This window comes from Notamacropus eugenii, chromosome 7 (genome assembly GCF_028372415.1).
Source record: "Notamacropus eugenii isolate mMacEug1 chromosome 7, mMacEug1.pri_v2, whole genome shotgun sequence".
NCBI lineage: Eukaryota > Metazoa > Chordata > Mammalia > Diprotodontia > Macropodidae > Notamacropus > Notamacropus eugenii.
In genome coordinates this window covers 81,070,743-81,086,339 of record NC_092878.1, presented here as the reverse complement: position 1 = coordinate 81,086,339, position 15,597 = coordinate 81,070,743, and the positions used below count along the sequence as shown (strand labels likewise).

The 15,597-nt window shown below is 37.2% G+C and overlaps 1 protein-coding gene across 1 annotated transcript in view; it reads right to left on the bottom strand.

Moving 5' to 3' along the window:
* The window catches only part of ANXA10 (annexin A10), a 115,983-nt gene that overhangs the window by 60,936 nt on the left and 39,450 nt on the right, over positions 1 to 15,597 (bottom strand). Inside the window, exon 3 of the mRNA XM_072625146.1 lies at positions 10,511 to 10,605. Coding sequence (XP_072481247.1) covers positions 10,511 to 10,605 — 95 coding nt within the window. The remainder of the gene's footprint in view (positions 1 to 10,510; positions 10,606 to 15,597) is intronic.

The following is a 15,597-nucleotide window of genomic DNA, read 5'->3' as shown; positions in this document are numbered from 1 at the left end:
TAAACCCATGAGCTATTAAAACAAGTTGCATCACTTGACTTCAGGTAATCTTGATTTACTGCTTCCAGAAGATAGTGAAATCTGGGAGTTAAATCATTTCCTAAAGGCTTCATGAGAAGATTCTTCAAAAATTGCAGTATTTACTGTGAACCTCATAAGACCCCATGAATTTAAGTATGAGACCATGGAAATTGACTGTGGTTCTGATATATTAATAATTGATAAAGGTATCTTCCACAATATATCTTTACTTCAGAAGGGGACTCAAACAAGACAATTTTATTACCATATTTTTGAATATGCATATAAAAAATTGTTCATAATAGAAATTCAGACTTCATATAGAATCTTTTTTTGTTTTTTGTATATTGAATTTTTGCATATTGCTTTCCAAAAAGACCACTGAGAATCATTACTTCTCCAACAGTATGTATGCCTATATCTCCAGGCCTCACCAACAATAAATTTTTTCATTTATGACTATTTTCAATTCAATAGGCATAAGGTGATCTCTAATAGTTTTAACTGCATTCGTTTGACCATTAGAAGGCTTGGGATAATTTGTGAGTTACCTTTTGTTTGTTTTTCTTTTGAAACTTGCCTATTCATGTTCTCTAGCACTTCCTCTTTGATAGTAGGTTGATTTTACTCTTCAAAATTTGAGGTAATTCCAAGTAGACTTCTGAATGTCAGATTTTTATCAAGACTTTTCTCCTCAATCTTATTTCTTTCTTTTTCGGATAAACTTTTTTCTTTTAACAAAATTATTTTTCTATAAATTAACCACTCTACTTTGTCTCCTATAATTTTGTTGATCTTTCACAAGGTGTTCTTTAGTGAAATATAAATTCCTTAAGAGCAGGGACTGTTTGTCTTTTTGTCTTTGTATCCTCAGGACCTACGTAAAGGCTAGAACATAGTAGGTGCTTGGCATATCTTAACTGTACTGAATAATTTTCACCATTGATATTGATGAATTACAGATTGCAAAAGCACAGAATGACTTTTTCATGGAGAAACTTGAATGTTTGAAGTTACTCTGCTCATCTTTTACAATAGAAATTAGTCTATGTTAGGTCAATGTTGGACTGTGATGGATACCTGTCACTGAAGTAAGTCACTAAACCAATGTAGCAAACTCTAAAATTCAAATCAGCCTGTGTAGCATTGGTATGTCAATTAACGATGAAATAATCTCTACCAGAATAACTCAACAGTAATAAAATCATTAGAAGCAGATATTCTTGAGGTGGCTATGGTTTTTTTTTTTTTGGCTATTACCACCTGAAAGTTTTCCAGGATTACAAGTAAAGTCAGCAATTCTTTACTATACGTTGCAACTTCTGATGTTTTTATATCCATATATATGTGTGTGTATGTATGTATACACACATAATGTACATATATTTGTATTTATCAACTTTGTATTTGCTCTACATGTATTTGATATATATATATGTGTGTGTGCATGTGTGTGTATACATACTTGTCTCTTCTATTAGAATATGAGTTCCTTTTGAATGAAAATTGTTTTCTTCTTTGTACTTGTATCCCTAGAGCTTAGCTCAGCGTCTGGCACATAACAAATGCTTATTAAATACTTGTGGATTGAGCAATTGTTATCTATTTATTTAGTGGCATATCATAGAAGAGACTTAGCAAAGTACTCTTCCAGACTCTCTTTCTTGAATTGAAAAAAATGTTTTTAAGGGGAAAAAGGTGTGGTGTATGTCAGGGAGTCCTATGGTGTAACATTAATGTTTTTGTTTGTTTTAGTTCTTGCTAATGACATATGATTATTGAATTACCTTTGTTGTGGTTAATGATCACTTCTTTTTAATTTTTGAGGCAATCAGGGGTAAGTCACTTGCCTAGGGTCACACAGATAACAAGTTTCAAGTGTCTGAGATCAGATTTGAACTCAGGTCCTCCTGACTCTATGTCTGATGCTCTATCCACTCTGCCACCTAGTTGTGCCGCCTGGTAATGATCACTTCTAAGATGGAGAATTTACCCAGAAATTGTGAAATAGTCAAAGGACTGTCAAATGAAGCCTGGATGTGCCTAGCCTTTTTGCAGATACCTGATGGATGTCAGTTTCTTGGGGTAGGAGGCTGCAATTTTTTACCTTTCTATCACAAATACTTTGAGTTTATTTGGTTCTGGGTATTCAACTATTTGCTAAATGAATGAATGAGCCCAATGCAAGATTCAGATTGTTACTAGAAATGGATTTGGTGATGGGCCATGAATAATGATGAAGATACTTGATTTATTTCTCATGGGCTAATGGTAATATGTGTTTACCAGTAGTTTGTTAAACTGAACAATTTAGAGCAAAAAATATACTAAATTCCTTCTATAAGAAAACACAGTATTATCTTTAATAGAACTATTCAAAGTAGATCATCATCTACATCTAAATTCAAATGGCTATTATTTCTACAAATGTAGGATTTAAAATATTATGGAAGGTTTATTTTCACAATTCAATAAATTACATAATGCATAAAGATTTTACAGTATCTTTATTTCTTTAAATGTGGATTATCTGTCTTTGAAAAACAAGAGAATGAGTTGGAGAAAAGTTTGTTTTCAGAGGAAAACAACTTTCAAGGGTATTGCCCTTTGTTAAATAAAATGCATTTCAACACTTGAAAAGAAAGTTGTCTGTAGTTTTATAAAGGAATGTACTTCTGGATTAAAAAGAATTTTAAATGGTTACACTCCTGGATGAGTCCTAGTAAACTGTCTATACTTGCTATGGTGTTTAAAGTAGATAATACACTAATACTATTTAAATTACATCTAATCATCATTTGTAACATTGCTTCTATGGAAAAGATTGAGGGCATTAAAAGTACTTAGCAATTTCCCAAATTCAGTCCAGTCTGTTTTCCTTCTGTTCAATTTGGGGCCCAATTCAATGTTTCCAATATGCATAAACTGATATGCTAAATATATAGTTACACAGGCAAATATATATTGTAATTTGGACAGTAGATTTTTTTTCATCTGCTTGGTTTGTCTTGTGTGGATAGTTAAGCCAAAGTTCTTATATTATTACAGATTTCCTTAGACGTCTCTTTCATGAGTTGATGAAAAGAACACAATGCCATCCACAAACAGGAACACTTGACAGATCTCTGGATTGGATTAAGGAATTTGCAGTGTTTTCAACCATTCTAAACTTTTCCATGAAAGATATGTAAAATTCTCCTATCTGTTTCTGTAGGGGTCTTCATAGTTTGAGTATTTTCTTATTGATTGGTGCTTGAGTGTATGTGTTTGTACCCCAAGCACATGTTTCTCTCTAAAAATCATATTTCTCCCTAGCCTCAAAGCACTATCCCAGGCAGTTTCTCCCCAGTCCAAGGATACAGCCTACCCCAGCAACAACCATTATCTCCCTTCCTTCTACAGTAACAAGCTGCACCTATAGAACTTATTAGTCTGAACCAGCTGTGTACTGGCTGAATGGCCTATGTACTGGGTCATAACAATATTTACTATTCACTGACCAATCATATGTAGCCTACATTTAGACGTACATATATTCCCTTACATTTATCTTGTCTACCAAGACATTGATGAGAGCATCCTGGTATTTCTTAGTTGACTTAGTGACATTTTAGCAATGAACTCTGGCAGTGGATACCAAAAGTGCATGTTCCTTTAAGAACTAATCACTCCTTAAGCACTCCCTAATCTCTCCCAGAATCACCTAGTTAGCATATTTGGCACATGTTTTACTATAGAATATCCTATGTAAACTTTGCCTGTACCCCTGTAAGGTTGCAGGTTTCTCAAGAACTCTTGCCCACTGAAAAGTGTAATAAATCTTTACCTTGACCTCAAAAATGCTTGAGTCCATAAATTCATTCCAGGTGACCTGCCCCTGTACTCTGGACTTTGTGGGGGTTTCACCCACCCCTCTTTCCAGCCCTCATCAGTATAAGAGATTGTCTTTATTACATTCAGTCAATGTGTCAAAAAACATTATATACTTATATTAAATAAAGGCAAAGAATGGTCCCTTTTCTGAAGGAACTCAGTTAATGGGAGAATAATAGGTAGTATTTCAATAACATTTGAAAGTTCACAAAATAAATATTTTCTCATTTTATCCTCAAACTTCTAGGAAAGGGTAGATGTGATTATTACCTTCCTTTTACAGATGAGGAAAATGAACCAAACAGAGGCTAAATAACTTGCCCAAGGTCAGACAACTAGTAATTTTGAGGCTGGAATTAGAGTTTTTGATTCTAGGTTCAGCACTCTATCCACTTCACCATTTAGCTGCCTTTACGTAGAGCAATATTGAGAAGGAGCATGGAAAATTAAATCAAGAGCCTTGATGCCAGGAAAACTTGAGTTTAAGTCCTGTCTTTGACATATACCCCATGACCCTGTTCAAATTAACATTTCAGTTATTTAGTGGTGTGACTCTTTGTAACTCTGTACACCATAGGACACCAATACTGTCTATGTGGTTTTATTGGCAAAGAAACTACAATGTTTTGCTATGTCCTTCTCTAGTTGATTTAGGCAAACAGAGGTTAAGTGGGTTGCCCGGGGTTATACAGCTAAATAAGTGTCTGAGGCCACATTTGAACTCAGGCCTTCTTGACTCCAGGTCCAGTGTTCTGTCTACTGAGCCACTTGGCTGCTAACATTTCAATATTCTGGGCAACTCTGCAAGACCATAAATTGCAGGAAATCTGGCAACCTGTATTAGTAGAGGGAATTTACTTAGGAGTTTGCTATAATAATAAAGTTATAGGCTCAGTCTCTATCCCTTATCTCAAAATAAATGTTCATTCCTGGGCATTAGGCCAATGACAGATCCTAGAATTTTAGATAAGAAAATAGTTTACTATGTTGTTAAAACTTGATCTCTTCTTAGCGAAATGATATCTGATTGACAAGTGTCGTGTATTAACCTCCAGAGGCATCTTGATGATATATTAATTTCACCATAAAATAAATAGTGCTATACTTATGTTAGGTAGAAGATCCAGAGTGATTTCATAATTAAAAGGTCAGAACATGTCAATTATAAGATCTCCAAAATGCTTTGTGGTTTATTTTTCACTTCTTTACCACTCACTCATTCCCTGCATAACTCCCTATGCTACTTTAGAAGTTTATCAATGACCTTATTCTCCAAAACTCATTGTTGTTTTTTGAGTCTTTATCTTGTTTTATCTTTCTAAAACATCTGAGATGGTGGATCACTTAGTTCATCTTAACCTTGGAAAAGAGGCCAATGATGAATAGAGAGATTTGGTAATGATGGTTGGAATCATAGAAATGAATGTAGATCACCAAGGGAATGAGTACATAGAGAAAAGAGAAACAGATTATGGACATAGTTAGGAAAAGGACAAATTAAAGAAAAAGCAGTTAGAAAGAGTTTGAATATCCTTAAATTATATCAGCCTAAGATACTGGTCAATTTCTAAAATGAACAATTTAGTTGCATATATTTACATTCCCATTTAAGTTAAAACAACACAAAGACCTCTTTGTAAACTTTATCTGTATTTCAAATTCATGGGTTCTCTTTGGCACCCATAACTCAGTTTTGAGAATCCTTCTCTTGCAGAGACTGTCTTACTACTTAGGACTTAGACAAGGTCCTTTATTTCAATCCTTATCCTCCCTGACTACTTTGAAGCAATTGGCATTGTGGATCAACCCATTCTGACTCAGTTATACAACTAATCTTCTTAAAGAGCAGATCTGACCATGTCACTCCTGTCTATTTAATAAATTTTAGTAGCTTCCTATTCACTCCAAGATCAAATAGAACAACTTCTGTTTGGTTTTTAAAGTCTTTTTTAAACTAGACCCCTCCGACCTTTCTAGACCTTACTTTTCCCACTCACCCAACATGCTCTGTATCTGACTATGGGTGTTGTTACTGGCTACACTCCATGCTGAAATTTCCTTCATTCTTCTTCCATCACCTGACTTCCCTGGCTTCCTTCTTTGGTTTCTTGTTAATGCTCTGTCTTCTACAAGAAACCTTTGCAGATTCTTTTCATTGTTAGTGCCTTACATCTATTGATTATCTCCAATTTATCCTGTATATATTTTGTCTGTGACATTTTCATATCACTCCCTTTAGATAGTGGACTGCTTGAGAACAGGGATTATCTTTTGTCTTTTTTTTTTTTTTGCATCCTAAGCAGTTATCACAGTATCTTGCACATAGTAGCTATTTAATAAATTCTTGTTGACTTGACAAGGGATTGTAATAATAGTTACAGTAATAATGGTAATGATAATAATAATACCATTCAATATAGCAAGTTAAAGATTGCAAAGCACTATACTGTACTATACATTTCTATTCTCAATTATTGCCTTAGATTAATTACAAAATAGACTATTTGGTAAGGCATATTTCGAATGCTTAATGTAATTGTTTTAAAATGTTATTGATAATATATCTAGAGCAATTTTTAAGCTGCAGATTAGCCTCTACTTCTTAATGGTTTTTAATAATACTAAATAATAAATATAAATAAATAAATAATAAAACATAAGGAGAAAGGCAGGAAGGAATTTACTTTGGCTAAGAATGAGGTAAGGATGGCAGAGATGGGGATAGTACTGAAACAAAAATAATCACTATTTATCAACCATGTAGTTATTACTGCTGTTCTACACCTCCCCAAACTCTACATTTCTAGTATAATAGTTTTTAATTTAATTTTTTATTTAAATTTAAATACTAAGACTTAAATACACAATAAGAAAAAAACCAACCATGTGCACAGCAGAATGTAAGAGAGAATTTAAAATATACAGCAATATATTTCCATTTCAAGAAAGCCTATGTAATACATACTAAGCATTTTGTTCAGAGCTGTCCATTTCTTCTTTGCTTCCTTGTAAGTTTTCTTTTATTTTCTGCTGTGTACTTTGCTCTTTTTTCCCCCTTTCTTCCCCTCTTCCCTCACACACATATACACACACATATACATATATTCCCATACACACATATAAGTATACATATGTAAATATATACAAATATATACATAAATACACATACATACATACATATACATACACTTATATATGTATAATCATACACATATGTGGACATATGCATTTGTATGCATCTATGTAAGACCGTATTATAGTTATTTGTCCTCTGTTTCTCTGATGGTGGATAACCTCTTCCTTCATAAGTCCAAGTCTTTCCATAATTTTCTAAGTCCACCAACTTGTCATTTCCTTCACTGCAGCAATATTAAAACCTTTACTGCTTAGATATTTTAAATAGTCTAAAACAATAGTAATATGACTGACACATAGTGTAGTTTCTTTATTTTCTTTTTATGATTAAATCTATTTTAGCTTTAACTTGGTTTAAGATCATGAATGCTACTTCTACTTTTTTGTCTAATAAATTCTACTCCTGATCTTTATTTTATATTTGTATATTTCTTATTTCTTATCCTTCCTGACTCCTCTACTTAACTTCTATCCACTACCTGCCCTCTTGCCTACCCCCTCGAAGGATCCTTCCCTTATCTTCCATTATTCCAAATACCCTTCTGTAGCCCCCTATAACTGATTCCCTTACACTCCCCTCTAGAGATCCCTCCCCTGTTCTCTTCCCCCCATTCCCTTACCATTTTATTTCTTCTGAATTTAGAAGACTTTTATACTCTTCTAGATATATACATGTTGTTCCTTTTTAAACCCATTCCCCACGAAAGTAAGTTGCCAGAACTTCCCACCTTCCTCCCTTGTCTAATTCCTCTGTATTGATTCTCCCTCTTATACCTCTTTTGTATAAAATAATTACTCTTTTTACTTGTTCCTAAAACTGTCCTTTAAGAGAATTGCTTTACTTTTTAAAGCCATATCAGTCTGCCCCAATCTTTCCTATGATAATCTTAGACATATGTTTTACATTTTACATATTGTAATGGTAATTTAGATGGGAAAATTTTTCCCATTCATTAATGGGTCCATGTGACCTGCTTAAACCACATGGAAGCCTAAGTCACATGTGGTAGGAGGAGCTTGCTGAACAGGTGGAACAGGAAAGGCAGAGTAAAGATAGGAGGAAGTTGGTCAGGCTGGTCAGATCCGGGAAGGACACAAGCAAACAGTCTAGGCTTGGTTGTTGACTGTTTGTTTGTGGGAAGGCCCCAGCAGTGGGGGAGGCTTGGAAATGCCTTTCTCTCCTACAGTGATAATGTGTATTGACTTCTTGGTTACTATGACTGATTTGGCTTTGTGGTTTTGAGATTTGGCTTTCTGGTATAATCCTTTCTGAATAAATGCTTTTTTTCTGCCTTCTATATAGAAAATCTGTTATACTTTGTGACTGAGCATTATGCTGGCATATTCATAGACACCACCAAACGACCTGTCCTAATTGAATCCTTTGTAATCAGTTTTTGCTAAGTACCTTATGTTACTCCTGGCTCTTATATGTCAAATCTTCTATTAAGTTCATGTTTTTTTTTTAGCAAACTTTTGAAATTCTGACAGTTGATCAAATGTCCTTTTTTGAAAATTCAGTATTATACTTAACTTTGCTGGGTATGATATTTCTGGCTAGAGCCCCCATTCTTTTGCTCTAAAGAACCTGTGGTTCTTTAGTATCATTGTTCCTAGGTCTTGTGTGATTCTAACTGTGGCACTATCATGTTTAAATTGATTTTTTCTTGTTGCTTTTGATATTTTATCCTTGAGTTGGGTGTATCTAAATTTGACTATAATATTACTATAAGTTTTTCTTATAGGATCTCTGTCAAGTGATGTTTGATGGATGTTTTTTTCTATTTCTACTTTCCCTCCTTGTTTTAATGCTTCAGGACAATTTTCTTTAATTATTTATTATATTGTATCAAGATTCTTTTTTTTGGTCATAACTTTCAGGTAGTTTGGTTATTCTTATGTTTTCTTGATCTATTCTCAATTTTTCTTGTAAGATCTTTCATTTTCTCTTCTATTTTTTCATTCTTCATATTTTGTTTAACTATTACTTGATGTTTTATAACTTTACTGCTTTACATTGCCCAATTCTAATTTTCAAGGTATCATTTTCTTTCTTGAGGTTATGCATTTCCTTTTCCAATTGGTTGACTTTCTTTTCATAATCTTCTTGTTTTTCTTGGATTTTTTATTCTTATTCTCATTTTTTAAAAAAGTTTTTCCTCCAACTCTCTCATTTGATTTTTAAATTTTTTAAGCTCTTCTATGGATTCTTTTGGGGCAGGTGACCATTTGACATTACTCTTTGGGGGTAGAAGATGGTTTCTTTGCTTCAGTATCTTTCTCTGCAGATGAACCCCAGTCTTCTCTATTCCCATAATAACTTTCTATGGTTGGATACTTTCTCCTTTGCCTGTGCATTTTTTTTTTGTAGTAATAACTTAATTTTTGCAATCTCCTCCAGCCATGGTTATGGAGGAAGGGGTCTCTTGCCCCAGATTTTCAGTTCTCCCATCTATCTTAGAACCAATGCCATACCTCCAGCCTCCTATAAGTGTCCACAACCAGGGCATTCTGCACCTGCTTCTGCACTCACAGAACACGTGCTGGTTCCTTCTCTCCCCCACTGCTCTCAGCAAAACAGCTGGGTCTGGCATTCCTGGTCAGGAGAGGTTCCCTCCATCTTCTCAGCCCTAAATCCTGGGGGTCAAAGTTCCAGTAGCTGGGGCTTACACAGGCTCCCCAACTAGCTAACCCTAGGGCATGCTGCTTAAGTGTTTTGTTGCTTGTTGTTAACCCAAATCCTGGCCTGGAGGTGTTTACTCTTCACAGGGGCCAAACCTCATCCTGGGATTTTTCTTCAGATCTTCTGGAAATATTCCAAGAAGACCCTTATTTTGTCCCTATTCTTTTTTATTTTTACCCCCAACCCCCTTTGTTTGCCCTAAGATGCTATTTTATCTGTTTTGTGGGGGAAAGTTTTGAGAACTTGAATTTTCTGACCTACTCTACCATCTCCCCAGAGTCCTCTGTAGTGCAATATTTTGATATAATCATAATATAATTAATTAATGTAATAATTAAATGATTAATGCAATATAATTGTTAATATAATTGAGCCAACTTGAAATATATAGCTCTCAAAATGAAATTAAACTTTCTAGGAGGAAATATTCCTCATCACCTAGAATCAGACGGTTAGCACATATAGTCCGTACTTAATAAAGACTTGTTACTTTGAATAGTATCATTGAGAGTACTGAGGAAATGTCTGTGATGGTGGAGACACTGAAAGTGTTTCCCCACATAATACAGCTCATGTTCCTTGTAATTAAGTAAAGGAGTTTTCACTGTGACTGATTTCAGATGGGTACTGGCTGACTAATATTTCAGAGATCATTAACTTCCATGTGATGGGAAAAAGTCTTGTTATCGTCCTCATTTGTCTTCTCTACAAATCTGACTGAGCGAGAGAAAGCAAATCATGATAAATTGGTAGCCTTGGTAATAGGAGAACTGACAGGACAAAGATAGAGTTCCGTACCTTACCATACATGCTTTGATATGCCTCTGCGATCATAATCCTTTGTGCATTACAGCTCTGTGTCAAAATATCAATCAACATATCTTTGTTGCAGTCTAAAAAAGAGGCAAAACAATATTCCAAGATTAAGGTTAACATTAATCTATATGACTATAAAACCCTGATTATACTTTGCAGATCCTAATACTTGGCAAAAACTAATCCTTACATTTCCTTTAAAGAAGAGGAAAAAAAATATGAATTAGATCCTGTATTCACAAGGAGATATTGGATTTCATTAAAATAAAATAAAATGAAAAATCCCTGCTTATTATTTCAGTATTTTTATTATTACTTGTGTCTTTTTCCCTTAAAAAGAGTGGGTGAGCAATGGCTTACATACTTATATGTTTCCTTGGGACAGTTGTAAGCAAAATTGTACAATAGATGATATGTGTCCAGTAATCCCAAACTCGCCCTTTTTATGGCTTTTTTTTTCTACTTCTCTGGCTATTTTGGTATCTAGTGCCCCTCAGATTTGTTCCCACTCTATAAGCATATGTTATTAAAATCAGGCTCGGAAAAGAATTTCATATTTTTCTTTAAACATTCATTTTAGTAAAGTTTCTTTTATATTTGGAGAATAGCAAATTATTATTTTTTGCTAGCAAGCAAATGAAACAAACATTTTTACAGAGCCATGGGGGGAGAAATTGATTTCTCTACTGCTAGTACATAGCTGCTCACTCTGAGTAGTAAGCCCTGACCTTTAGGGTCACATAGAACAACTATAATCCTTTTCTAATATGAAAAACCTCCAAATATTTGAAAGGAGAAATTTTGTCCCCAGATAAATCCTCTCTTTTGGAGACTAACAAACCCATCTGCTTCAGACAATCTTCATGTGGTTTCCATTACTCATCAAGTTTCTCCTTCTCTACTTCCACTTTCATTCCTGTCATAACCTCACATAGCCATTCTGTCATAACCTCACGTAGCCATTCCCCCCATTTTCTGTGATTACAAGATCTCAGCTACTCAAGTAGGGGAGATAGGGGTGGTGATGAAGGGGTATGGGATCTGGACCCTTCCCCACCTTGAACTTTCCCAAGAGTTTTAGCAACCTAGTCCCTGAATCCAGATCCCTGGCATTTTCCTGAGGCATCAGGCTCATCCCAATGTAATCCTTTCAACTATCCTTTCATTGTGGCCCCAGACCCAACCCAACTCTCATAGTCTGCACCTAGGCCACTGGTCTACCCCAGGCACTGCCCTGCTGCAGGCCCTTCTCTGGTGCCTCCCTCGTTTCCAGTGCGAGCTAATCCTTCCCCTTGCCTGAGAGGTTCCCCAGACTTGCAGTCAAATCCAGTTCAGCTCTCATTTCCCAACACCACCCTCACAAGAAATGGAACTTCCTATCTCCTTTCCGCCATGCCTTCGGGACTTTTCCCTCTAAGAGAAATATCTGCTTTGCCCAGTGGGACAATTACGAGTGCACCTTCCAGTCTTCATTTCAGACCTCACTCAGGTTAAATAGAAACTAAGCAGATACTCTGAAGATCACACTAAGCTTACTGAGGGCTTTAGCTCCATTTGAGTTTTCTTGAGGAGACTTGCACATTCTCCTCTCCACCTGTTATACCATTGAAGAGAAGAGAAGAATCTGGGAACAGACCCAGAAGCTTGAGGACTGTGTGACTACATCTGATCCCAGGAAATACTCTCCCCATCCCCCAGCACCCCCCAGCACCCCCACAACCTGAAATGGCTTCTGTTTCCACTAGTGACCCAGAATGGGATTATCAAAAGAGTGAGGATAAGGGAAAGAGAGACCATATGGTGATTGGTCTGTTAGAAGGCCTAAGAAAGGGATTTCAGAAGCAAATAAACTTTCAAAAAACTAAGAAGATTACTCAGGGAGAAAAGGAAAACCCTGCCCTTTTCCAGGATTGACTGATAGAAGCTATTAAAAAAAACTACACTGATTTAGATCCTCTCTGTAAAAAGGGCAGCAATCCTTGGCATGTGTTTCCTTAACCAATCTGCCCCAGATACTCAGAGAAAACTGCAGAAATTGGCAATGGGACCTCAAACACCTCAGGTCCAATTACTGGAGACAGCCTCTGAAATCTTTAACAACAGAGACCTAGTTGCAGCAGAGGAGAGAGAATGCAGGGAAAGGGCTAGAGAAGAGAACAGACTCAATGCTGGGCCACTGTCATGGCTAGGAAAAGGCCTGATGGCACTCCTGGTGACTTGGGCAATGGGGAAACCTGCTTTCAATGCCACAAGGAAGGCCACTGGTCCAAGGAGTGTACTTCAATGGCATGCCTACCCCACTTCTCTGAGGAAGCCCCAAAGACTGATGCCTCCAGGACAGTGCTCTAGATGTGACCAGGAGGGACATTGGAGGAAGGATTGTCCCTGAGGCTGGAGAAGTCATGGAACCCCCAACCCCAGTACCCTGTCATTCAGTCTTCTCAAAACTTGAAATGGGGGAGGGGTGTTGGGGCTTGGCAGTGCTCCCACTTTCTCCATCTTTCTCAGTGAGCCCTGGGTAAAAATTGAGGTTGAAGGTAAGGTTACCTGCTTTATCATCAGTATGGGGGCTACATTCTCAATTTTAACCAACTACTCTGGTTCTACTCTCTCCTCAACCCATTGAGTCATGGGCATTGAAGAGGAAACTTAGGGATGTTGTATGACCTAGTACCTCCCCTACCTGTTGTTTGAACACTCTTTCTTTATCCTCTCCTCTTGCCCTGCACTCTTGTAGGGAAGGACCTGATGGTGAAATTGGGCCAATTTTCTCCAGTTAGGCCTCCCATCTCCCTTTTTCCTCTGTTCACCAGATGTTACCATCTTCTCCTGGAAGTGTGGGAGACAGTTGAACCAATTATTTGAGATTAGGAAATTCCTGGACAATCTACTCATGCCATCTCAGACATTGTTTGCCTCCCAAGACCCTAATGTGTTCCCCCATTATTGCTAATATTAAATTAAGCCTGTGATCAGGAAGGCACTAAAACCATTGACTGAAAAATTTCTTGAGTATAAAATCCTCATTTCTTTCCAGTCACCATGTAATACCCCTAACCTTCCTATAAAGCCTAAAGAGGAATACTACATGGTTCAAGATCTCAGGGCTGTTAACAAAGCTATTATTCCCATATACCCCATAGTTCCCAATCCATATAATATACTCACTCAGATCCCTGGGGGTAACCAATGGTCTGTCCCCTACTGAGAAATCAAATCCATGTCAGTTAACATGGACAGTTTGCCCCAAGCTTTTTGGGGATAGCCTCATTTATTTGGCCAGGACAGGGGAAGAGATTTAAGGGACCTGGAACTAGCAGACAGTAACTTAATTCAGTATGTGGAAGACATTCTTATTTGTAGCCCCACCCAGGAGGCTTCCTTGACTGCTGTCACAGGAGCTCTTACTTTCTTGGTGCTTGAGGCTATAGGGTACCTTTGAACACAGACCAAGTAACAAGACAAACTATAAATTTCTGGGCCATGAACTAACACCCATCTCTTGCTCCCTTAACCTCATAGAGGAAAAGGGCAATCTTGTCTATCCCTGTTCAGCCACTAAGAAGCAACTTCTCCCTTTTCTAGGTAGGACTGGATTTTGTAGACTCTGAATTCTTAATTTTGGTCTTTTTGCTAATGACCTCTATAGCTGCATTCAAGGCCCTGACTCATTCCCTCTAGAGTGGGACCCTGACCAGGCTAAAGCTTTTGAGACTGAAAACTAAATAGACCACTACTCCTACGTTAGAAAATCTTTTACTCTATATGTTGATGAAAGGAGAAAACAGGTTTTGGGGAGTTCTAATCCAGGCCAGTTGCCTGTTTATCTTTGGCTGCCAGATGGTGTTCTTGCCTTCAGGCAGGACTGCTATTCTAATTGAAGAAGGCTCTAAAACTTACACTTGGCCAAGTTCTGGAAGTTCTGACTCCCCACTAAGTTCAGACTATCCTGGAAGCAAAGGGCCATCAGTGGCTGGCTAGTGGTAGGCTCATCAAATATCAAGCCTTGCTTTTAGATACCCCTGACCTAATTCTTTACTATATACTCAACCCAGCAACCCTCAGACAGTGCCCACTTAGATGCCCTGGTTCATGATTTTGATGGGATCTTGGACTGTGTATTTGCCAGTTGATCTGATCTGATCTAAAAGATTTTCCTCTCCCGAACCCTGAAGCAGTGTGGTACACAGATGAGTCAAACGTTATTGAACAAGGGGTTATGAGAGCTGGGTATTCAGAAGTCAGCATCTACCACACCAGAGAGGTCAAACCCCTGTAACCTTGGGACCTCTGCCCACAAGCCAGAACTCTAGAGCTGAGGGAAAATAAAAGAGTAAATGTTTTTGCTGATTCAAAATATGCTTTCTACATTCTACCTGCCCATGGAGCAATTTGGAAAGAAAGGGCATATCTGACAGCAAAAAACCTCCCCTATCAAACATATCCAGGATATTTCACATCTCCTCCAGGCTGTTAGAAAGTCATCTGAGATAGTTGTTATTTTTTGCAAAGGCCACCAGAAAGGGGAAATGGATCAGGCCATGGGAAATCTTGTGGCAGACTCTGAAACTAAGAATACTGCCTGCCAGTTAACTATACTGACTTCTTGACTCCCACAGCTCTTTGATCCCTTCACACCTTCTACAGCCCCCAAGAACAGGCCCTTGATAAAGAAAAGGAATACTCTGCCTCTGGGGAGTTTCAGACACCCTCAGACCAATTTTTTATCCCAGAGGAAAGCCAATGTAAGCTTCTTTTTGGTTTATACCAGGCCACACACCTGGGGAAGAATGCCCTCCACTCTCTGATGAAGCCCATTGGCAATAAGCTTAGATAAACCATCGGACAAGTCTGTTGGGGTCGCCCAACTTGTGCCCAGGTGAATCCTGAAAGATCAGTCAAACCTTCCCCTCTTTTAAAACCTGTTCAGAGGAGAGATACATACCCAGATGAAGACTGGCAGATAGACTTTATACATATGCCCCCATGCAGAGATTTCAAACTGACTGGTTTTTGTTGATACCTTTACTAAGTGGTCAGAAACTTCTCTTTGCAGAACTGAAAAGGTT